Source organism: Neopsephotus bourkii, unplaced genomic scaffold (genome assembly GCF_033783945.1).
Source record: "Neopsephotus bourkii isolate Nb327-2 ecotype Australia unplaced genomic scaffold, CSIRO-AGI_Nbou_v1 NB_745, whole genome shotgun sequence".
Taxonomy (NCBI): Eukaryota; Metazoa; Chordata; class Aves; order Psittaciformes; family Psittacidae; genus Neopsephotus; species Neopsephotus bourkii.
This window is the reverse complement of record NW_026901243.1, coordinates 701,660-725,733: the sequence shown is the minus strand read 5'-3', so window position 1 is coordinate 725,733 and position 24,074 is coordinate 701,660. Positions and strand designations below refer to the sequence as shown.

Genomic DNA, 24,074 nt, shown 5'->3' with positions numbered 1-24,074 from the left:
GCACAGTATGGCTGTCTCCAGGAGGGTGGCAGCAGACTCCATGTAATGCTGTCTCCTTACATTTTTTTTGTGTCCCCCCCCTGTTGCTTGTTATAAATCATAACTCCTTTAGGGAGAAACGCACACGTCCTTTGTAGGATCCTGTGTAACTCTTCTCTCAAGGAAACCACACTGATTCCCCCTCTCATGGTCTTCTCCAAGGTCACAACCACTTAAGCTCAAATTTGCACCAAGAACATGTCTTAACCAGACAAATGATGGATGTACAGACACTTCCAGCAGCTTATTCTTTGCTTTGAAAACTTAAACACCAGCTCTCCTGGCTTTTCTGGTTAGAAGCTGCATCAGCCCCTGATTTCTGATCTGATTTTGTGGCTAGTACCTATCCCCCACTAGGGACCTTACCTAAACTGAACACAGTGTGTTTAGACCTGTCACCATCTAACCTTTTCCTTAAGCTAGTAAACACTCCAACCACTCAAACAGTGAATGGACCAAAGATCAAATTGAAATTACTCCAAAGAGATTGTGAAAAGGACTTGCAAAGGCATTAACTAAATAGCATAGCAATTTCTAACTCAGAAGGTGGCCTGGATATATCCTCACCCGGTCCTGTACATAGCATTGGAAAAAAAAACAAACTACTTTTTACAAAAGTCTTCTCATAAAGCAGCAACAGTAGATTGTTAAAATTTTTACAGGATTTCTTTTAATAGACAATATTTTATGTCAAGAGATTTGAAATTTCATACTCATGTTCCCAGTATAATTTCTACTATAATTAATTGACCTAATTTTGCTGTTCCCTGCTGAACACTTAGAGGTTAATCAGAGGAAGGATCACTTCACCCGTGACTGACTTAAGTCTTCAACAAACATCTCCTCTTGGTCACAACTGAAAATAGATACTCAACCAGATATGTTGTTGGTTTGAGAAGTTGTTTTTAGGACCTCCCGGTATCTTAAGATCATTACAGATGCTTATCTTTTGATTAAGCAGCTTTTATACTGGAGCAAATCAACAGATTTTCACATAGCTATTCATTATTTACCTTGCTCCAAAAGCAATCCCAAACCAAACAGTATGAGTCCAGCTTGATGGCTTTCTTTTTTAAAAAAGCTCCTCTGAAATCATGCTTTTTAGACTAAAGCTGAGCATCAAATAATAGTAGCTTAATTCCCCAGACTGTGAGCATTTAAAGAACTTCTGCTGACCTCAATGTAAGCTCTTACACATTCCTCTGTAAAGAGATTCTTTGCTTATATGCCAAAAAGTGGAGCACAGTTTTAGACTTCTGCTTTTAAAGTCTTTCTCTTGCTGTAAGGCAGAGTGAGAGCTTGGTGCCATCTAAGTTGGAGGACTTGGATGCAGAATCCAGTAAGTCTAGTGAGGTTCTTGTATATGGCCCCTTTCCTGCTTCATCTCTTAAATAAGGCTTGGATAATCATATGCAAAAAGAATTCCCTGCTATAGCAAGCTGATTCCTATTTTTGCTCATGGTCCATGAGTTTCCATCACTGTGTGAAACCATCTCGGTTCATCAACAGAGGAGCTATTTTTTCCAGTGACACTAAACGCAAGTGATGAGAATGCAGCTGGCTACCTAGGAAGCACACAGCAAAATCCTCTCTCTCCATCAGAATAGGAAGTTTATAAACCAGAGACAGATACACATTTATGCTTGTGTAACTCACTTTACACAAAACACTGTTGGCGGTTATCAGGGCTATCCAATTATTTCCTGTATAAACACAGTTCCATCAGTTTTGTTTCTATCACTTAGCTGTAGCAACAGTCAGTGCTTAAAACCAGGTGTAACTGGATCTACAACTAACTGCTGAAACATCTTGCTGGAAGGAAAATTAGTATAACCCAGAGTCTGAACCAAATGCCTTGGGGAGCAATGTTTGAAAGAGGGTGAAGCAGCAAACTGCGCTGTATTCTTCCAACACATTGTGACTGTAGAAAGGCTATATTTCTATCTTCTGCTGACCCTCTTCACCTGATTTAACTGACTCAGTAAACCTGAATCTAGCTGTAAATCAGGATCATAGTCATGCAATGTTCCTTGAATCTCAGACACTCAGAAGATAATTCAATTAATTATCTTTAAACACTCTCTGGAGGTTTCTTCTTTCTGTTAGCTACAAAAGGAGCTGAAAGTAATGAGCTAGATTAAGGCTTCATGAATCCAAGACTGATCTACAAGCTATTAGCCACTGCTATTGTTTGGTTTTTGATAGAGCCGTTCAGTTTGGAAATCAAGATGAGTAACTGCCAACACAAGTGATAACTGCCCTGTGTGTTATGGATCCCTGTGTGGATGCTAAACTGGTGGTTTTTTGACAACTGTCAGCTAGGAAGATTTTGAAGATTAAACTGTCTTAGCAGTGCATTAATGTGATTTGACAAACCCTGCTCTGTATGAGGCAGCCTGTTATTAATTTCTGATTTCTTTGATTCCATCAGAAGACCGTAAGATTATCAGGCTGGAAAGACCTAGAAAATTCATCTAGCTCTTCTGTCCCATTCTAGGACACACTCAGCTCTTTACATCATTGTGACCGATATTTCACTAACATTTTCTTAAACCCATGATGAAAGCTCAAAGACCTCTCCAGACAACCTCTTAAATCATCCAACTACTAAAACCTCTTTTACTGTATAACCTGGATCTTTCTTGTGATTGAAGTCCATTATTTCCCATCATTATTTTCACATGGAGAACAGATTGTTCCCTTCCACTTTATAACAACATTTCATTTAACTGAAATCTGTTATTAAGTCTTTACCTATTATGTATGACCTACACAGTACCAATTGGTGGCAGGGGCTTTACACACAAAATCAGATAGTCCTCAAGGGCTTTAATCCTATCTTCATCTATCCTGTAACAATCATGACAAAAGGATCCTGGGAAAAGGACAGAAGTAGAGGGCTACAGCTCAGACATCATTAGCTTACTTGAAAGGGCAGCACCCTCAAGTAGAAGATTTGTTCTGGTAGTTTTTTTACCCCTGACTGAATATAAAGAGATACTCTGAAAGAAATGGTTTAGCAGAATTAGGGCAATGGGTGGCTGAAGAGTGAATGGTTTGCTTAAAGACACATACAAAGGAAAGAACAATGTGAGAAATTTAACAGGAAAGAGAAGAATCAGCTAAGAAGCTTAATGGTCAACAGCATGACTGAGAGCTGATGAGATGGAGGCAATAGGAACCAGACAGCCATTCTCTGTTTACTGCTCTTGCTTACACCTCCTCTCAGTCATTTGACTTGTGGCCAAGCCCATGGTTGTGTCCCTCTGTCCCCATGGCAGGTGGGTTGGGCAGTAGCCATTATGATAATGGAAGAGACCAGCATCCACCTCCAAACCCTCTCCAGGGTATTTATAGAACTGGAGATCATTCAACTTACTTTCCACATTGATCTTGGCTTGGGTCTTGTCATCAGGACTCTCACAGCAGTAGAAGCCCCGGTCTGCAAAGGAGATGTCCTTAACTACCAGGATATGTTTCGTTCCCTCAGCTTTGATCTCTATTTTTTCACTGGGCTTCAATACAATGTTGTTCCTCATCCACTTCACCTCTGCAGGCTTGGTCAGCTCTACCTCCAAGGTCACTGTGTCCTTCTCTTCAACTGTTTTGGGCTCCAGTTTCTTCTTGAATGAGATCGGGGCCTCTGCCAAAGGAGAAGAAATATTAGTAAGAATGCAGAGGATCCAGAAAAAGGCTTTCAGAGAAAATGCAAATAGTGGCTCATGTGTCTCCAGTCCAAATGCATTCTGGGCTTCCCTGTTTCATGATGTAAAAGCAGAATTTCCCTACTAACATAATCAAAAGGAAGATTACATGACAACGTAGGTTGTAGCACCAGTGACAGGGGCATGATCACCTCTTACCTCGGACTCTGAGATTGGCTGTGCTTTCTACACCCTCAGCATTAGCAGAGATTTCAGCTGCATCTTCCAGTGTCAGATCAGTGATGGTGAGGCTGTGGTTAGTGTCCTTGTGTGAAATCACATACTTCTTGCTGGCTTCAATCTTGACACCATTCTTGAGCCAAGTGACCACGGCATCACTGGGAGAGACAGTGCACTTGAACACAGCCTCTTTTCCTTCCTCAGAGACCACACTGATGAGACTGGTAACAAATTTCACCACTCTGGGAGCTGATGGATAAGAATAAAACATTTAGGAGACATGGCATAAACACCTTAACAGAGCCAAAAGTTTTGATGATTTTATTGGAAGCATCAATTTTTCTTATTTAGAGTGAGTGATCATAATAATGGATCATCATGTTTCCCATGCCTAAGTTTTATGTCTGAAGACACCAGAAAAAAAGTGGCAAGCAAATAGGGGGTAAAATCACATCTTAAGTTTGGGATACTTAATTCCAGCCTCAAATGCAATATGAAGGTCAATTTACCCACATATTAGAAGCCCTGAGCTCAGCATGTCTCAAAATCATTATGTTCTTCTCAAGCAGAGTCCACTGACACTGAGAAAGTCACTGACACTGAGCTTTGTATTTTGCTGTTAACACAGCAGATAGCACAAACACTGAAAAAACCTCAGCTTTACAGAGTTGTAATAGGTGAGGAGAAAACCCAAGGACCCCTCTACATTGCCACCATTGTAGATATACCTTTGGGGGTGATGGTAATGGTGCTCTTGTCATCTCTGGACTCGCAGGAGTATTCTCCCTCATCCTCAGCCCGGATCCCTGTTATTGTCAGGGTTCTCTTGACCCCTTCCTCGTGAATCTGGAAACGCTTGCTGGGCTTGATCTCTGCTTTGTTCCTGCGCCACACCACCTTGCCTTTGGCGTGGCTCACATCACAGGTTAAGGTGACGCTGCCTCCAATCTCTGCATTAACAGCTTCAAGCTTTTTGACAAACTTCACTGGGATTTCTGAGATCCAGAAGAAGGAAAAATGGTGAGAATGGAAAAAGATAATAAATGTGTTCTAAGAAACTGGCTCCAGACAGCTTAAAAAAAAATAAAATAAACAATCCCAGAAGACTTTGGGGGATCAGGGTAGGCAGAAAGGAACCAGAAAGGTTTAAATTTAGGAAGGCTCCTTTAGCGTGGTACTTTAATATGACTATAATTATGTAAAGCAAGAACAGTGTCTAAAAGCATGGCTAGATATTGCCTTTCTAATCTTTTACCTGATGAGACCATGTGGTGCTTTAGGTCAGAGCCTGATTTGCCTGACTGAAAATCTGTACAGATACATAAACCCCAGCCACCTTTGTCTCTTCCATCACTGGAGACAGAGCTAATGGACTCAGAGAAATCCAGCGTGATTTCTATCCTCTTGAAGTGATACTTTAAAGAGATCATGACCTATTAGAAACTATGTTTCTTCAATGACTCCAAAGGGAGCTGCTGAGGGAATGTGTCTCAACTGCTGACAACTCCAGTGTGAGTGTCTGAAGAGAAGAAAGGAGGGCTTTGCTCTGGGACATTACCCCTCTCATCTCCACCCATGGATCAGCTGTACTTAACTATTCTTGTCAGTTTATAGCCTTAGCCTTGACTAAGAACAGCGTTCCAGGTGCACCATCCCACGAAAAGAGGAAGACACAATTCAGGTCCAGTTCCCCCTTGTGACTAACTCTCACACACAACATCCCTCTAGATCCTCATCAGCTTTGTCATGCTGGTGAGCAGTGGAGAAGAGCTAAGGCTCTAATATGCCCCAGCTACTGTGGGAGGAGGAAGAGCAGTGTGATGAGAGTGGAGAGCAGATGCCAGGAGAAGCACTCGTCACAGACTACCTTGTCACCCTGAGTGGCCAGCAAAGGATAAAAAACGGGTTTTTGAAGCAGAAGAACTTTGCTGGCCTATGGTGGGGCAGCCACAGCAGCTGTAACAGCAATTCAAGCCTTGAGGCTGTAACAGTTTTAAAAAGAGTTTATACTTCACCTCTATCTACCATGAGAGAAGCATAGCTGTTGGGTTGGGACATGACCTGTGTAATGTTCTCAGCTTACCTTTCACCTGTACTTTGAATTCTTGCTTGTCACTCTTTGTCTGACATGTGTATATGGCAGTGTCTGTGCTCTCAGCCAGGTTCACTGTCAGGGTCCTGGATTCACCCTCACTCTTGATCTCATATTTCTTGTTCGCCTTGATTTCTGTTCCATCCTTGAACCACCTTACTGCAGCAGTTTCAGGAGTTACTGAAGTAGTCAGTGTGATATTTTCATGTTCTTGAACAATGAGAGGCTCTTTCTGGACAACTTTATTTGCAAATTTAGCCTCTGGTTCTAGGAAAGTCATCAAAATAGGAAAATTAACAACTTAAGGATTTGAGCATTAACACAGCATTTTCCTATTACTCCCTTTTCCTGACACGTAACACCAGCTCATCCATAATTTGTGATAACCCAGGGAATATGGCTGAATATTTGTGGCTAGTGTAATAATTTGCTGAGGGGGAAGAAAGAAAATAATCTGTCAGGCAACCAAGAGCTTCTGCTTAGAAAAAAAGCAAAGGAAAGGAAATGCAAATATACATTCTACCTACTGCCCCAAAAAAACTTGCTTCTCAGAAGTAAGATGACCTATATAATTCTTTCCTCTTCCATTTTTAGGATTTTAGATCAAATTAAAAAAATATTAATGTGCTAACCTTGAATTTATGGCCTGTTTTCTGTTTTCGCTACTGTCTTTCTCTTGGCTTCTTCTCTATCTTGTACAACACTTGGCCACAAAACCAGACAGTTTTGGGGTACACACAAGCAGCAGACCAGCTTTACTTACTCACCTTTCTCACATCTCAATTGCTGCTCTTCAAGATTCCTTACTTATACTTTCAACTCCCCACCACTGTAAAAAGTTGGGCAATGGGGTGTATGAAGGAGATAGGCAGAAACCTACATAGCTTTTCTATAGCCAAAACCAGATTAAAAAGCACAAATTAATGTGTGATGGGGTTCACTGGTGTTGCTTCAAGGAAAATGGTGGTTGCACTATGGCCACTGGGTAGGGATTATCCAGCTTTCTTCTAAACCATACAGATTTCTTCTTAGAACCTCACAGTGAATACTCACCAGTTGGTTCTACCTTAAAAGTCAGTCTCTGGCCTGCAGCCTCACAGATGTATTCTCCTGCATCTTTCTTCTCCAGCTGCCCTATGACAAGGCGCCGGGTTTTGCCGACAGATTCTATTTTGAATTTCCTGGAGGTAATGAGAAGTTTTCCATCCTTGAACCATTTCACTTCAGTTGCATCCTGTGCTACCTCACAGCTGAGGGTGGCACTTTCTGTCAGGACGGCATTAACCTCCTTCTGGACTTGTTCCTGGTTTATAAATGCAGGTTTGGGCTCTGAATGTAGAAAGGAAGAAAATATTGACTGAGGAATTCAAATGAGATCAATCTTACAGATTTCTGTACACAGGCTTGGAAAATATTTAGATTGCCACTTGCCAAAACTAATTGCCTTCACTGGGCAATATTTACCCTTCTGTGAAAATAGGGAAGAGTCAAGGAAGGCAAAGAATCAGAAGGGTCCTTGACATCAACACAGAACTATTGGCTTCTGGAACAGATTCTTCATGGTCTTTTCCACAGTCACAGCGTGACTATCAAAACGACAAAGGAACCATTATCTCCCTGCAAGTGCTCAGGTAGGTTTCAGGATCATGGCTGGCAAGGTAACCAGGACTGTTGCAACATCAAAACTCCTTTTGGTATGACATACTTGAAACAGTTTGGGCACCTTGTGAATACTGTTCCAAAGCACAATTGCTGAGAATCTTTCATGACAAAGGGATATTTAGCACCTGGCAGAAATAGTAAGGCATCTCAGAAGGCTGAGACCTCAAACAGACAACAGCCCAAATTTGTAAAAAGTGCTGAGTTTTCAACCCATCTTGAGGCATGCTGCTGCTGAAACTGCAAATGACAAAACATTCCAGCCTCTCAGATTTAAGAAATGGGATGAGCAGTCTAACAGGAAAAGGATTTTTGAATGGCTGTTTCCTTTTAAGAAATTCAGTGCATAAGAATAACCCTTTGGGGCCCCAGAAATGGAAGAAATATGAATAATATATTGATTATTATTTTTTTTATATTTATCTGTGGCTATTATTATAAACAGAGAATGAGATAGGCCTTTGTGTCATGCTAAATCCAAATATTCCCACTTCTAGAAATCCAGGCTACAAGGTACAGAAAATCAGATGATGTCTCAGCTCTACAGACTGAAATAAGGACCCTGATTATTCCAAATGTGTCATGTTGTAATAGTTATTACTCTATAATCCTCTTCTGTAATTCAGACAAAGTGTGTCTCACCTGTGACGTCGATCTTAAAGGTCAGTTTCTGGCCAGCAGCCTCACAGCTGTACTCCCCAGCATCTTTCTTCTCCAGCTGACCCACCACCAGGCGACGCGATTTGCCTTCTGACTCCACCTTGAACTTCTTGCTGGAGGTGATCAGCTTCCCCTCCTTGTACCATTTCACATCAGTCTTCTCCTGGGCCACCTCGCAGCTCAGCGTGGCGTTTTCTGATAGTGCAGCTTTCACCTCTTTCTGCACCTTCTCCTTGTTTGTAAATACAACTTCCGGCTCTGAAAAGAGAGAGAAAATCAGTGTCTCCAAGATATGATGTTGCCTAATCCCCTTATTGTGGCTTACAGGTAACACTGGAAACCAAGCCTGTGACTTGACAATGAACGTCCAAAGCTACTGGAAGAACATGAAAACCATTTTGTGCTGGGGTTTGACACGTTTTTTGTTTGTTTGACTGACTGGGTTTTTTTTAAGCTTTTTGTTGCTTTGTCACAAATCACACAAAGATTAGTATATAAACATCAGTTAGCAAGAAGATCACCTGGATGGTTCATAAGAACATTGTATGGCAGGATGCAGTCAAGACAGGAAAAGCTTTGGTTGAAGTTGAATGTAGTGTAACATTTTTAGAGGCAAGAGCTGTCCTATGCTGTCTCACAGAACTGTATCGTTGGCTTCTTTGGTTCTCAATAGCTGCCTCTGTTGTCTCTTAGGTCATTTTGTTAAGTGAGAAGGGTGCTAGACCAGGACTGACATGTTCAGGACTATGTTAATACTCCTTACTGTGACCTTTAGAAAAGTTCAGCTCATGTTACATCCAAATGTTGAAATTCCTTTTGTTCTCTAGAAGACACATTAGTCATCCAACTTGGAAAGAGGATCAGGAGGTAGAGAGGGAATTAGAAAGTTGAATCCATACTACCACTCTACAGCCCCAGTAGGGTTATACACCTGAAATAAGTTTCCACAACAAATTCTTTCCCTAATAGCCATTTTCCTGACACCTTAAAGAACTTAACATGTATCAAGTCTTACTGCCACATCTTTCCTTCAGGCCAAGAGAAAGAAAAACTGTACAGACATTGAGCAGATACCTAATCACTCTTTACCATGAACCTGATCTAAAATGCACTGAGAATCATCTGCAGTGCAGGTTTGTTCTCATTGCACCAACATGTGAGGATGGAGATGTGCAATCAGTGAGTCCTTTTTCGTAGCCCTTTTCCTACAGTGATGAGCAGCTCCCAAGAATGCAGCTCCCTGTTTAAACGTCTTACAAAGTTTTACCTGCACACGTGCATACATACATATAAAGAGGAGTGTATTTGTAGCCATTTGACTTATTTCCGCATTATAGCTAGGCCACCCAGTGATGGTCTCCAAAAACACGAACAATAAAGGAAAAAACTTCATGAAATAATACTAATTTTTCTAAATATCCTAGAAATGGTAATGATGGGCCAAAGAATCTCCTCTTACCTGTGACGTCGATCTTGAAGGTCAGTTTCTGGCCAGCAGCCTCACAGCTGTACTCCCCAGCATCTTTCTTCTCCAGCTGACCCACCACCAGGCGACGTGATTTGCCCTCCGACTCCACCTTGAACTTCTTGCTGGAGGTGATCAGTTTCCCTTCCTTGTACCATTTCACATCAGTCTTCTCTTGGGCCACCTCACAACTCAGTGTGGCATTTTCTGATAGCGCAGCTTTCACCTCTTTCTTCAGTTTGTCTTTGTTGATAAACGCATCTTCTGCTTCTGTGGGGAGGGAGAAGGAATCTAAAAATCACAGGTACGTTCAGGCTGCCCAAATCACTCACAGTCAAATGCAAAATCCTGATTATGAGACCTTCCAGCAGCTCTGTCGTTTTGGAATGGTCTTACCCACAGCTAGGATACACTCAGACAGGACACAGTTCTCTCTACAGTCTAGGGCTGTGCCTCAGAATTTCTGAGGAAAATGAATCAATGCCCCAGGAGTTAAGGTTCTCCCAACCCCCATGCATCCATAAGAAATCTGACTTTTTGTTCCTTAATGTAATGCACAAATAAGCAACCATTCTCATCTGCCATAGGGACCCATATGTAAGCTTTGCCCCCTCTAGGTACTTCTTGAGAATGATTCCAGATCTATTTTCCTACACATACAGGAGATGGTCATAAATCCTTATAAATCACAACAGTGTATGTAAATTTGTCTATATTTTCGTTACTGGGAAATCAGAAAACAACATGGACTGTTGAGTGCATGAAGACATGTAGCCATAGGCATCTCTGTGACAATGGATGCATGCAAGCTCGCTGCCTGATCAACCTCACTACTCAATGATGATCTGCTACACAGGCCCTGGAGTCTAGAGAGTGATTCATTTTGCTTGGTAGTAAATGAAAGTCATGGACCACTCTGTGATGAGAACCAACATGTCTCCCACCTGTGACAGTGATCTTGAAGGTCAGTTTCTGGCCAGCAGCCTCACAGCTGTACTCCCCAGCATCTTTCCTCTCCAGCTGACCCACCACCAGGCGACGCGATTTGCCCTCCGACTCCACCTTGAACTTCTTGCTGGGCGTGATCAGCTTCCCCTCCTTGTACCATTTCACATCGGTCTTCTCCTGAGCCACCTCGCAGCTCAGCGTGGCATTTTCCGATAGCGCAGCTTTCACCTCTTTTTGTACCTTCTCCTTGTTTGTAAATACAACTTCCGGCTCTGAAAAGAGAGAGAAGATCAGATTTTCTTTAAAACATGATGTTGCCCAATCCTCTTACCTTGACTTACAGTTAATACTACATATAAAGCTATTGGAAGAACATTAAAAACATTTTGGTGAGTACTTTTCTTTTGGGGGGAAAGAGAAGGGGGTAAGTGGTGGTGGCTGCTTTTCAAAGCTTTTTTGTGTGTGTTGCTTTGGTGAGTGCAGCCACTGGACTGACACACTACTGTTCTCCAATGTGCCCCTGCCCTGCTCTGAAGTTCACTGAAAATCACCTGCACTGAAGATTTGTTCTGGTTGCACCAGCATGTGGGGATTGAGAAGTGCAATCAGCACTTACCTGTTCATGGTCCTGTTGCTTTACAGATGCATAGCCCCTTAAGTCTAACCAGGATGGATCCCCGTAATAAATATTTTATATTGTTTTGCATAGAAGATACATAATAATTTCTTTTTTTTCCTAAATATCCTAGAAGCAGGAAGGCCAGGCCAGAGAATTTTCTCCCACCTGTGACAGTGATCTTGAAGGTCAGTTTCTGGCCAGCAGCCTCACAGCTGTACTCCCCAGCATCTTTCTTCTCCAGCTGACCCACCACCAGGCGACGCGATTTGCCCTCCGACTCCACCTTGAACTTCTTGCTGGATGTGATCAGTTTCCCCTCCTTGTACCATTTCACATCAGTCTTCTCCTGGGCCACCTCACAGCTCAGCGTGGCATTTTCTGATAGCGCAGCTTTCACCTCTTTCTTCAGTTTGTCTTTGTTGATAAACACATCTTCTGCTTCTGTGGGGAGGGAGAAAGAATCTAAAAATCACAGGTACGTTCAGGCTGCCCAAATCACTCACAGTCAAATGCAAAATCCTGATTACGAGACCTTCCAGCAGCTCTGTCGTTTTGGAATGGTCTTACCCACAGCTAGGATACACTCAGACAGGACACAGTTCTCTCTACAGTCTAGGGCTGTGCCTCAGAATTTCTGAGGAAAATGAATCAATGCCCCAGGAGTTAAGGTTCTTCCCACCCCCATGCATCCATAAGAAATCTGACTTTTTGTTCCTTAATGTAATGCACAAATAAGCAACCATTCTCATCTGCCATAAGGACCCATATGTAAGCCTTGCTCCCTCTAGGTACTTGAGAATGATTCCAAATCTATTTTCCTACACATACAGGAGATGGTCATAAATCCTTATAAATCACAACAGCATGTGTAAATTTGTCTATATTTTCCTTACTGGGAAATCAGAAAACAACATGGACTGTTGAGTGCATGAAGACATCTAGCCATAGGCATCTCTGTGACAGTGGATGCATGCAAGCTGGCTGCCTGATCAATCTCACTACTTAAAATTCAGTCTAGTCCCTAGAGTCCGGACTGATTCAGTTTTGCCTGTTGTAAACGAAAGTCATGGACTGCCCTGTGATGAGAGCCAACATGTCCTCTCACCTGTGACAGTGATCTTAAAGGTCAGTTTCTGGCCAGCAGCCTCACAGCTGTACTCCCCAGCATCTTTCTTCTCCAGCTGACCCACCACCAGGCGACGCGATTTGCCCTCCGACTCCACCTTGAACTTCTTGCTGGAGGTGATCAGCTTCCCCTCCTTGTACCATTTCACATCAGTCTTCTCCTGGGCCACCTCGCAGCTCAGCGTGGCATTTTCTGATAGCGCAGCTTTCACCTCTTTTTGTACCTTCTCCTTGTTTGTAAATACAACTTCCGGCTCTGAAAAGAGAGAGAAAATCAGAGTTTCTTTAAAACATGATGTTGCCCAATCCTCTTACCTTGACTTACAGGTAATACTACATATAAAGCTATTGGAAGAACATTAAAACCATTTTGGTGAGTACTTTTCTTTTGAGGGGGCAGAGAAGGGGGTAAGTGGTGGTGCCTGGTTTTCAAAGCTTTTTTGTGTGTATTGTTTTGGTGAGTGCAGCCACTGGCTGACACACTACTGTTCTCCAATGTGCCCCTGCCCTGCTCTGAAGTTCACTGAAAATCACCTGCACTGAAGATTTGTTCTGGTTGCACCAGCATGTGGGGATTGAGAAGTGCAATCAACACTTACCTGTTCATGGTCCTGTTGCTTTAGAGATGCATAGCCCCTTAAGTCTAACCAGGATGGATCCCCGTAATAAATATTTTATATTGTTTTGCATAGAAGATACATAATAAATTCTTTTTTTTCCTAAATATCCTAGAAGCAGGAAGGCCAGGCCAGAGAATTTTCTCCCACCTGTGACAGTGATCTTGAAGGTCAGTTTCTGGCCAGCAGCCTCACAGCTGTACTCCCCAGCATCTTTCTTCTCCAGCTGACCCACCACCAGGCGACGCGATTTGCCCTCCGACTCCACCTTGAACTTCTTGCTGGAGGTGATCAGTTTCCCCTCCTTGTACCATTTCACATCAGTCTTCTCCTGGGCCACCTCACAGCTCAGCGTGGCATTTTCTGATAGCGCAGCTTTCACCTCTTTCTTCAGTTTGTCTTTGTTGATAAACACATCTTCTGCTTCTGTGGGGAGGGAGAAGGAATCTAAAAATCACAGGTACATTCAGGCTGTCCAAAACACTCACAGTCAAATGCAAAATCCTGATTACGAGACCTTCCAGCAGCTCTGTCGTTTTGGAATGGTCTTACCCACAGCTAGGATACACTCAGACAGGACACAGTTCTCTCTACAGTCTAGGGCTGTGCCTCAGAATTTCTGAGGAAAATGAATCAATGCCCCAGGAGTTAAGGTTCTCCCAACCCCCATGCATCCATAAGAAATCTGACTTTTTGTTCCTTAATGTAATGCACAAATAAGCAACCATTCTCATCTGCCATAGGGACCCAGATGTAAGCCTTGCCCCCTCTAGGTACTTCTTGAGAGTGATTCCAAATCTATTTTCCTACACATACAGGAAATGGTCATAAATCCTTATAAATCACAACAGCGTATGTAAATTTGTCTGTATTTTCGTTACTGGGAAATCAGAAAACAACATGGACTGTTGAGTGCATGAAGACATGTAGCCATAGGCATCTCTGTGACAGTGGATGCATGCAAGCTGGCTGCCTGATCAAACTCACTACTCAATGATGATCTGCTACACAGGCCCTGGAGTCTAGAGAGTGATTCATTTTGCTGGGTAGTAAATGAAAGTCATGGACCACTCTGTGATGAGAACCAACATGTCTCCCACCTGTGACACTGATCTTGAAGGTCAGTTTCTGGCCAGCAGCCTCACAGCTGTACTCCCCAGCATCTTTCTTCTCCAGCTGACCCACCACCAGGCGACGCGATTTGCCCTCCGACTCCACCTTGAACTTCTTGCTGGAGGTGATCAGCTTCCCCTCCTTGTACCATTTCACATCAGTCTTCTCCTGGGCCACCTCGCAGTTCAGCGTGGCATTTTCTGATAGCGCAGCTTTCACCTCTTTTTGTACCTTCTCCTTGTTTGTAAATACAACTTCCGGCTCTGAAAAGAGAGAGAAAATCAGAGTTTCTTTAAAACATGATGTTGCCCAATCCTCTTACCTTGACTTACAGGTAATACTACATATAAAGCTATTGGAAGAACATTAAAACCATTTTGGTGAGTACTTTTCTTTTGAGGGGGCAGAGAAGGGGGTAAGTGGTGGTGCCTGGTTTTCAAAGCTTTTTTGTGTGTATTGTTTTGGTGAGTGCAGCCACTGGACTGACACACTACTGCTCTCCAATGTGCCCCTGCCCTGCTCTGAAGTTCACTGAAAATCACCTGCACTGAAGACTTGTTCTGGTTGCACCAGCATGTGGGGATTGAGAAGTGCAATCAACACTTACCTGTTCATGGTCCTGTTGCTTTAGAGATGCATAGCTCCTTAAGTCTAACCAGGATGGATCCCCATATTAAATATTTTATATTGTTTTGCATAGAAGATACATAATAATTTCCTTTTTTTTTCTAAATATCCTAGAAGCAGGAAGGCCAGGCCAGAGAATTTTCTCCCACCTGTGACAGTGATCTTGAAGGTCAGTTTCTGGCCAGCAGCCTCACAGCTGTACTCCCCAGCATCTTTCTTCTCCAGCTGACCCACCACCAGGCGACATGATTTGCCCTCCGACTCCACCTTGAACTTCTTGCTGGAGGTGATCAGTTTCCCCTCCTTGTACCATTTCACATCAGTCTTCTCCTGGGCCACCTCGCAGCTCAGCGTGGCATTTTCTGATAGCGCAGCTTTCACCTCTTTTTGTACCTTCTCCTTGTTGACAAATGCCTCTTCTGGTTCTGAAATAGGGAAACATGAGGGAAAAAATATACATAAAAATCGCTTACAACGAGAAGGTATTACATGTATTTTGTGTCAGTGTTCTTTTAAGTAACATTGCTTTATAGTTTCTTTTATCACATAGAACAGTTCACCCTCAAAATATAGTACATATAGTTATCATACCTCTCTGACTCATCTTCAGGAACAGCTTGAGCACCTCATTTTCTTATTTCTTATAATGAAGACAAAGTCAAATCCCTCATGTTTTTATGGTATTTCTACACCCCACATTTAGAAGTAGTTAAATTTATCACAATTATGAGTTGCCATCTTCACTATCACATTATTTACAGGAATTTATATCTACTATTTTGTATCAAGGCCAGGTGTTGTTCAGAAAATACCCTTCTAATCCAATCCCCCAAATATAACAAAAGTTTCTCCATAATATGGAGAAATACTTGGGCTACATTGTACATAAAACGTCCATATAACATTTGAAGTATACTTTTCTTTCCTCAGAAACCTGATTTTTCAGAAAACTGGCCATAGGGAATCTTCTCTTAATACTGAACACAAGCAACAACAATGAAGTGTTAAAAATCATTTTCTTCCACAGTACCACTTAGAACTTCCATCTCAACCAGTATAGTTGGCATCAAAAGGGTATCTTGTGTAATTAGTATTTAGTTAGGTATATGCATTGAAAAGACTCAATTGTCACCTTGCCAAGTAAGACTGACAAATTGCATCTCTTAGCAATTACTGTAATGGTTTTCCTTTTGCCAGCTACTGGTGTGATCACTGTTAGCTTTTATATCAGTGTTCATTTGACATGTGGGAGGACAAAAAGACTCTAAATTAATTGTCTGCCATATTTTTTTCCACTGATTTACTGCATGAGAAATATAAAATATTTTTGGTAAGCCTCTATAATGGATATCACGTAGCAACAAGCATCCAGGAGTTAGCATAGGTGCCTTATGCTGATTTAATATTGCATTTGATCATTGAAGTCCATGATGTCAGTGCTACAGAATCACAAATTCCAAAGATAAACTGACTAGCAAGTGTATGGGGTTGCCATTGGCATTCAGTTGCAACGCAGTAATGAAAGATAATTCATACATCCAGCCTCAGACGTCTGGGTTGCCTGGTTAACATGACCTGGGAGGCTCTTTGTTCTCCCTGATAGTCATGGTGAACCCCTTCCATAACCTGTGCTATAGCCTTCCTCCCCACGGTCACTCTCTGCAGCCTCCTAATGCCAGGATTTTCTCCTCCTTGATGACTTCCTCCTCTGCATACCATCTCTACCATGTCTGTACCCTGGCAGCAGCTGCCTGGGAGGGTAAGGAGTAGGCGTAAGTCCAGGTCAGGTTCCTAGATTGCTGACCATGGCACTACATGCAGTCCTGGGAGCCACATCATAGGCTTGCCATCAATAAAACACAGTCCATACACAGACGTCCTGCAGGGAACAAGCCAACGTAGGAACACAATTTATATGCTTTAAATTTGAGCTTCTCTGCTTATACTGGCTGTAGAAAGGGTGTGAGGAGACATTATTGTCATTAAGGTGTCATTAACTGGGCAGTGTGCATGGCCTGTGCTGGGTGATGCAAAATTTCTCAAAGGCACCTACCAGTCCACTGCAGATTAAGCAGCATTTTGGTACGTAAAAGAGCTTGAGCACACACCACAGTCTGTATTCAAAACTGGTTGCAAAAATATAAACATTTTAACTTACAGCTTGGACACTAAATATGCAGAGTGCACTAAACAAGTAAAACTAGTCTGTTTGAATGGGGGCTGTATTTAAAATTTTATGTTAGCAGGGCAGGAATATGCCATATGGGTTGCTTACTTGTCCTCTGCATTCTTGCCCTTTAATATAAACCATTTTTTTAGGGATAGGAAATACGACTAAAACTTCCAAGAAGCTTATAAAGTGACTTACACTAGCCAGTAATTTGTCTTATAAACTTATTTTTAAGTTAAGCAAGTTGTCAGTGTGGATGACATTTCCAACTTCTGTTGAAACTGGTTAACGAAGTTACACTGAAACTGAGGAAAGCCATTTTCAGGACACAGAGCTTTTGCCAACTTCAAATCAGAATTTCACTGCATACCATGAATCTTGAAATAACATTTCAGGATCAGCTCTTGGCTACATGTCTAGCCCTGTCCCAAGATGTGCAGCAACTGGTTCCTTATGTATTAAGGCAAAAAATATATGGCCCCATTCCAGTATTAAACACTGAGCAGCTAACCTTCAAGTGGTCCTTAAATATGGAAAGTTTTGTGTTAATAGTGGAGCCCTGGAGTACAGGAACCTGAAAAGCTTTCTGAGTGCAATGGTAACAGGATAAATTAAGACCCAGAAAGCCACTGCACTTTGGGATAATCTGGTAAGATAAGGATTTCTGCAGCAAAAGAGCCAGGCACTCAGAGTACTCATAATCCCTCCTGACTTTCACAGCAGATCATTTTCCAGTGAGTGCAGGACTTGCATGTCATGTTACAGTTGTACACATGAGAAATACAGCAACGGTAGCTAGGCAAGCACTCTCCACTTACAACAGAGGGGAAGGTGTTACATTACCCTGCTCAGTCATGAAGTCATCCATTTTGAAAAAGAACTGAAAACCTTTGGTTTCCGAGGCAGACAGCTAAGAATAGCCCTCAGGTAGAGGAATTTAGTGTAAAAGCACTCAATTTCTACGTGTTTTTTTTTTTTTACTACACCTCTGCAGTAATGTATTAACTGGTTCCAGCAGCTAAGTGTGAACTTGTCGTTAACAGAAAAAACCTGGTATAAGCCCATGTTACATTTTCTCTGAAAGATGCCTCTCAAATCCAGCCTTACTGTAATCCATCCTTCACTGAAACTGGCAGTTCCCTGTGCCAAAAGCATGAGCTACAGAATTCGTGATAAAGAGTGCCCCAACTCACACCCTCTGTATACCACTCAGAGTGGGGATTCATAACATCTGATGGTTTACAATATATGCTATGGGGAGAAGCAGAGCTTTACGCTATATTACGCTATAGCAGCAGTTGCACATTGCACATAAAATGAAAGTAGAAGGATGCCCCAAGGCAGTGGGAGAGCAGTATAGCTTTTACAAGGGGACAGCACTTGAGTTATGACCTGAAGCAAGGGCTTCAGGTCCACAGCAAGGCTGCAAACAGGAAATGACTCCCAACACAGTTGTTCTACATAGCTGATAAAATGCCAGACCTGTCAGCATTGTGTGTTGTATGCTGTAAGAAAGCAGAGGAGAAAATAGATTCCCTGTTCTGATCTGTAATGCTAACAGAGAGGTATTTGGCTGCAAAGACAGTTAAGCTTTACGAACATGAATAAAACAAAACAAAACAAAACCCTTTCCTTTTATCCAGTTCAGAAATGATCACTCAGAATGTACCAGATACATACATGGCTGCCTGGAGCCTGAGATAACATTTACTGAACCTCTTGCAAAACAAACTGAGACCGAAGAAATCTCTAGTGTGGTCAGAGTGAAAGAACAACCTCAATATTAAATTCTCAGACTCCAAATCATGTTTTTAATCATGGAGAAATGCAAATACAAATAAACACTCCTGGACTTGTGAATGGTCATTACAGGCATAGAAATTGCAATCAACAGTCATCACCTTTGTTTCAGCAGATTACAGATACATGTGGTGCAGCTGATGCCAAATTTCAAGGATTATAAACTAGTATCAACTCCAAAACCTTCTCAGTGCAGCCACAATAAATTAGGGGTCTTGTAAACAATACTGTTTAAGTAGCACTTGGTAGACAAGTATTTTCACCACTACTCGTAGCCTTACAAACCACAGTTGGGTATCCAAGGACAGATAAAAAAATAGGTAGAGGAAAATCTGGGGGAAATGTTGTTAATTAGAAATCTAATTCAAGTTGCACAGATCTGTATCTATTTCTGTTCATCATCTACAAAAGTTTCATGCTGCATGGAGTTATGAGGCTGTGCTCGCACCTGTGTTTGCACAGCCAGACTGGAATAATCGAAGCAATACCCTGTTTTGGGAAGTAGGACATTATGTAGAGAAAAGATGAAACAAAAAGGGAAGAATACAATGACTTTCAAGGAAGAATAACAAAGGAGGCACACCAACAGTGATAATCAGATTGGAAGAGGTCCTGTAACACAGTGACCTCAAATGAAAAATCTTCATTCACTATCTCAGCCTAAGGAGATAGAGAGTTGAGGAGCTGGTAACAGAATATCTGCATGTAGCCTCTGCCCTGTCCTACACAACCTCACTGAAAGGGTAGATTGAGACCAACATCAGAAAGAATTTGAACAGCATTTCTAATATTTTGACAGTGAAAAAAAAAAGGAGAAAACACCCAGACACAAAGAAAAGACAATGAAATATCAACCAAAATCCATCTCCCACCTGTGACAGTGATCTTGAAGGTCAGTTTCTGGCCAGCAGCCTCACAGCTGTACTCCCCAGCATCTTTCTTCTCCAGCTGACCCACCACCAGGCGACGCGATTTGCCCTCCGACTCCACCTTGAACTTCTTGCTGGAGGTGATCAGTTTCCCCTCCTTGTACCATTTCACATCAGTCTTCTCCTGGGCCACCTCGCAGCTCAGTGTGGCATTTTCTGATAGCGCAGCTTTCACCTCTTTCTTCAGTTTGTCTTTGTTGATAAACGCATCTTCTGCTTCTGTGGGGAGGCAGACGGAATCTAAAAATCACAGGTGTGTTTACACTGTCCAAAGTGCACAAAGCCAAATGAAAACTATGCCACCTTCCACAGCTCTGTTATTTTTGAATGGTCTCACCCACAGCTAAGATACAGTCAGACAGGACACAGTCTCTGTACCACCTGAGGACAACACATCAGCCATTTCTGAGGAAAAAGGATCAATACCCCAGGAGTTAAGGTTCTTCCCTTCCCCACAAGAAATCTGACTCTTTGTTTCTTAATGCAATACACAAATAAGCACCCAATTTCATCTGCCACACAGACCCAGATGTAAGCCTTGCCCCCTCTAGGTACTTCTTGAGAATTATTCCAGATCTATTTTCCTACACATACAGGAGATGGTCATAAATCCTTATAAATCACAACAGCATATGTAAATTTGTCTGTATTTTCCTTACTGGGAAATCAGAAAACAACATGGACTGTTGAGTGCATGAAGACATGTAGCCATAGGCATCTCCGTGACAGTGGATGATCAACCTCACTGCTCAATGACGATCTGCTACACAGGCCCTGCAGTCTAGACAGTGATTCATTTTGCTGGGTAGTAAATGAAAGTCATGGACCACTCTGTGATGAGAACCAACATGTCTCCCACCTGTGACACTGATTTTGAAGGTCAGTTTCTGGCCAGCAGCCTCACAGCTGTACTCCCCAGCATCTTTCTTCTCCAGCTGACCCACCACCAGGCGACGCGATTTGCCCTCCGACTCCACCTTGAACTTCTTGCTGGAGGTGATCAGCTTCCCCTCCTTGTACCATTTCACATCAGTCTTCTCCTGGGCCACCTTGCAGCTCAGCGTGGCGTTTTCTGATAGCGCAGCTTTCACCTCTTTTTGTACCTTGTCCTTGTTTGCAAACACGTCTCCTGTCTCTGTAAGAAACCCACAATAGCCCACATAGCTTTTTTTGCAGTTGTCTTCTCAGTGCTTAGTCAAGTTCCCCGTATTTCACTATACTTGTCCTGACAGGTAGTATCATGATGGCTCATCACGAACAGAAAGCACCTTCATCTCTGTTGCGCTGATAGGAGGTGAATAGGTGTATAAGAATTTTGGGATAAAGTTAAAAATCTCTGTTTGAGCGCAGGTTTGAACCTAGAACTTCCAGCACCTATACATAGTGCCTGAATCCTCCTCCATTTTCTCTCTTTTTCTCTTCCTATGCCTCTCTAAGCTTCCACTGAATTAGAACACAACAGCTCTCATATCCTCATATGCAGGAGCCATTGCTCTTTTTCTGCCTATTTGATTCACTCAAATTCAGTCATTTTCCATCTAAACAGAGCTCTCCAAACACCTCTTTCCCTGGACTTCTGTTATGTCCTTACACTGAGATCCTGCAGGTTTTCTGCAGACACACCAGCTAATTGTGAGAGGTGCAAAAGTTACCATTGTTACCCACAATATTTTTGTGGTTACAACTAGTCATGGATCCAAGCGTGTATGAAATGTTGATATGACAGTTGGTCTAAAAAGCAAGTTCTACAGCTGAAATATTTCACCACAAAGAGGTTGTGAGATGATCTTCTGATTGTAAGATACTACCCCAATGAATATTCATTTATCGTTGGCATTTCTATCATTTTCTCACCTCTGACTTTGACTTGGAATGTTGTTCTGTCATCCTTCGTTTCACAGGTATAGCTCCCTTGGTCTTGCTGTGTCACCTTCTTGATGATGAGCTTGCGGTGTGTCCCCTGGGAGACAATTGTTGTCCTCTGGTCCTGCTTCACCTCTCTTTGATCTTTCTTCCATACCACAACTCCACTGGCAGCGGACACCTCACACACCAGCTCAAGGTTGTCAGAAGAATTGACTGATATTTCTGGGGTTGTTTTGGGTTTGTTAACAAAATTAACAGTTTCATCTGGAAAGAAAAAGAACTGAATTCAGGCTTATCAGCACAAAGTTAAGATACAGTAATTAGTGGTCATTATTTAATTGCTAGTCCCACTTGGGTGATCAAGTTTCATCTCTGGAGGTATAAATGTACTTACATGTGCATGATCCTACTGCGACATAACTAAGAGAGTGTTAACAGCTATGGCAATAAACGGTGTTGATGAGTCAGAAAAATCCCTCCTGAGGTACAGCAGTCTTAGAGGTGATGAGGAGCCTTTAAATGTTTCTGAGCCCATTCCTGCAGCCCCATATTCACAATATCAGTGCCACTGAACTAATTCTTCCCTAGCCTGGATCAGGCCACACGTGGAATGATCTCATTGACATGGTGTTCTCCACCTTCAAGAAGACTAAGTTAATATATGAGCCAACAGTGTCACATCTTTCTGCTGAAACTGGTCTCCACAGTAGAGAACTCACAACTGCTCACAGCTCGTATAGCTCAAGCGGAAGAGGTTCCTGCTTTGATACCTCACCTCAAGCTCTGCTGACTGCACAGACTGGTGGCCACACATAGGAGCTATGTATGCAGCAACAATACAGCATTTTTATCAATTCAGGTTTTTTGCAAGCATATTCATAGAGATAAAAGCAAAGGTAACTAAGTGGAGACAGGCACTTTGCATGTAAAATGCGAGCAAACCTATTCAACATACCTTGTTCCCTAAGCTAATGAACAGTATTTGATGAGCATGTCAGGTTTTTCAGAGGCTTCATTCCATCAAGGCAGCCCTTGCCTGAAGAGCAAGCTAATGGCTGTCAGCTATAACCAACCTTAGCTTAGTATTGCATTTCTTTTAGCAGCAACTGTTGCTTTCAGTCACTGAGTATCCCAAGGACAATTGCTATGCTACACCCATGCCAGGCACACCTGTGGCATCAGAGAACAAATATCTCATTAAAAATGGTAAGCGTTGGACTGATCTATTCTTTAAAAAGTTAGATGACCAAAGAAGGGTAGTCCATCCAGAATCCTGGTGTTCAAGATTATTGGGGTAACTCATCACCATAAAGACAGATTACTTCCCTGCCCTAAGACCATCCCCTGACTGTGCAGCGTTGCTTAATATCTCTTGAAAAAGTTTATGGTGACATGTGAAACAAGGTGGAAGTTGCCGTAGCTAAGGTTTTGCTGACAGGTTGTAACTTTATCCTTGTTCATCAGAAAGTTATTGGGGGCACAAAGTGATTTAGCAGATACCAGTTTTCTTTGCCTGAGCCATATAATGTTTTATCATAGATGAGATTCACCTAACTGCACATGGTCATCACAAAGTTAGGTATCCAGTCTCAGGTAGTCACGTAGGCTTTCTCTATACTTGATGTTCAGACAAAGGCAGGTCCAGAATGGGTTTTAAATCCATCTTAGATAGCTCTCATTGGACAGTATAGATTAGATTACATAAATTTCTCTTTGAGGGGTCAGTTCAGACTGGTTGGCTCTTTTAGACCAGTTTTTCAATGGGTAAAGTCAGGAATTATGAATTACACTCAAAGTGAAATTGCATAACGTTGGATTCTCAACCAAAAAGAACTGGAAATGAGATGCAGAGTGAATACCTGAGGCTCCAGACATTAACCCACTTTTAGAAGTAAGGTTCCCACCAGGCTATGCAAATTGAATCAGTTGAATTTCTCAGATAAAGAATTTCACAGATAAATTCTTGTGTCATTTGATACTCTGGCTCCATCCTGGACTGGAACACATCAGTGACAAACATTTTTCCCTAGGCTTGACCTGACAGCCACATGCTTTAACACGTGCTTCATGTTGATGGGTATGTGCCATGAGCTAACAGCTTCACTTACAGTATCACAGGGAGATGTCTCAGAGATCACAGTGTCCTTTGGGAACAGCTGGAGACGCTTAACTCTCAGAATCAGGAGTTAAACTTGTCAAAAGAGCACTTTCACAATAAGATTTCAGGACTAACTCAGGCAGGAGGTTCAAAGCTGATATACATCTTGAGCTAAAAGAATAAAGGCCAAATGTGGCTTTCAGCCTGTTCAGCCAGCGTGGTGTTTGAGTCATGACTCCTGACATAGTAAAGGCTTATGCTGGCTTGAATACATAACAGCATTGTTGTATTATGTGCCCATATTATGAGTTTGCATAAGGACCACACTAAGGGTCAGCCTCTGAAATAGAGCTGTGCAATCTT

General features: G+C 42.3%; 1 protein-coding gene across 1 annotated transcript in view; it reads right to left on the bottom strand.

Moving 5' to 3' along the window:
- The window catches only part of OBSCN (obscurin, cytoskeletal calmodulin and titin-interacting RhoGEF), a 185,689-nt gene that overhangs the window by 131,505 nt on the left and 30,110 nt on the right, over positions 1 to 24,074 (bottom strand). The window contains exons 9-22 of the mRNA XM_061354784.1: positions 21,602 to 21,877; positions 20,607 to 20,882; positions 19,691 to 19,966; positions 14,998 to 15,273; positions 14,209 to 14,484; positions 13,259 to 13,534; positions 11,532 to 11,807; positions 10,744 to 11,019; positions 8,317 to 8,592; positions 7,069 to 7,344; positions 6,007 to 6,282; positions 4,652 to 4,918; positions 3,903 to 4,172; positions 3,419 to 3,682 (exon numbers count right to left, since the gene is read on the bottom strand). Of these exons, the coding sequence (XP_061210768.1) occupies positions 3,419 to 3,682; positions 3,903 to 4,172; positions 4,652 to 4,918; positions 6,007 to 6,282; positions 7,069 to 7,344; positions 8,317 to 8,592; positions 10,744 to 11,019; positions 11,532 to 11,807; positions 13,259 to 13,534; positions 14,209 to 14,484; positions 14,998 to 15,273; positions 19,691 to 19,966; positions 20,607 to 20,882; positions 21,602 to 21,877 (3,837 nt within the window). The remainder of the gene's footprint in view (positions 1 to 3,418; positions 3,683 to 3,902; positions 4,173 to 4,651; positions 4,919 to 6,006; positions 6,283 to 7,068; positions 7,345 to 8,316; positions 8,593 to 10,743; positions 11,020 to 11,531; positions 11,808 to 13,258; positions 13,535 to 14,208; positions 14,485 to 14,997; positions 15,274 to 19,690; positions 19,967 to 20,606; positions 20,883 to 21,601; positions 21,878 to 24,074) is intronic.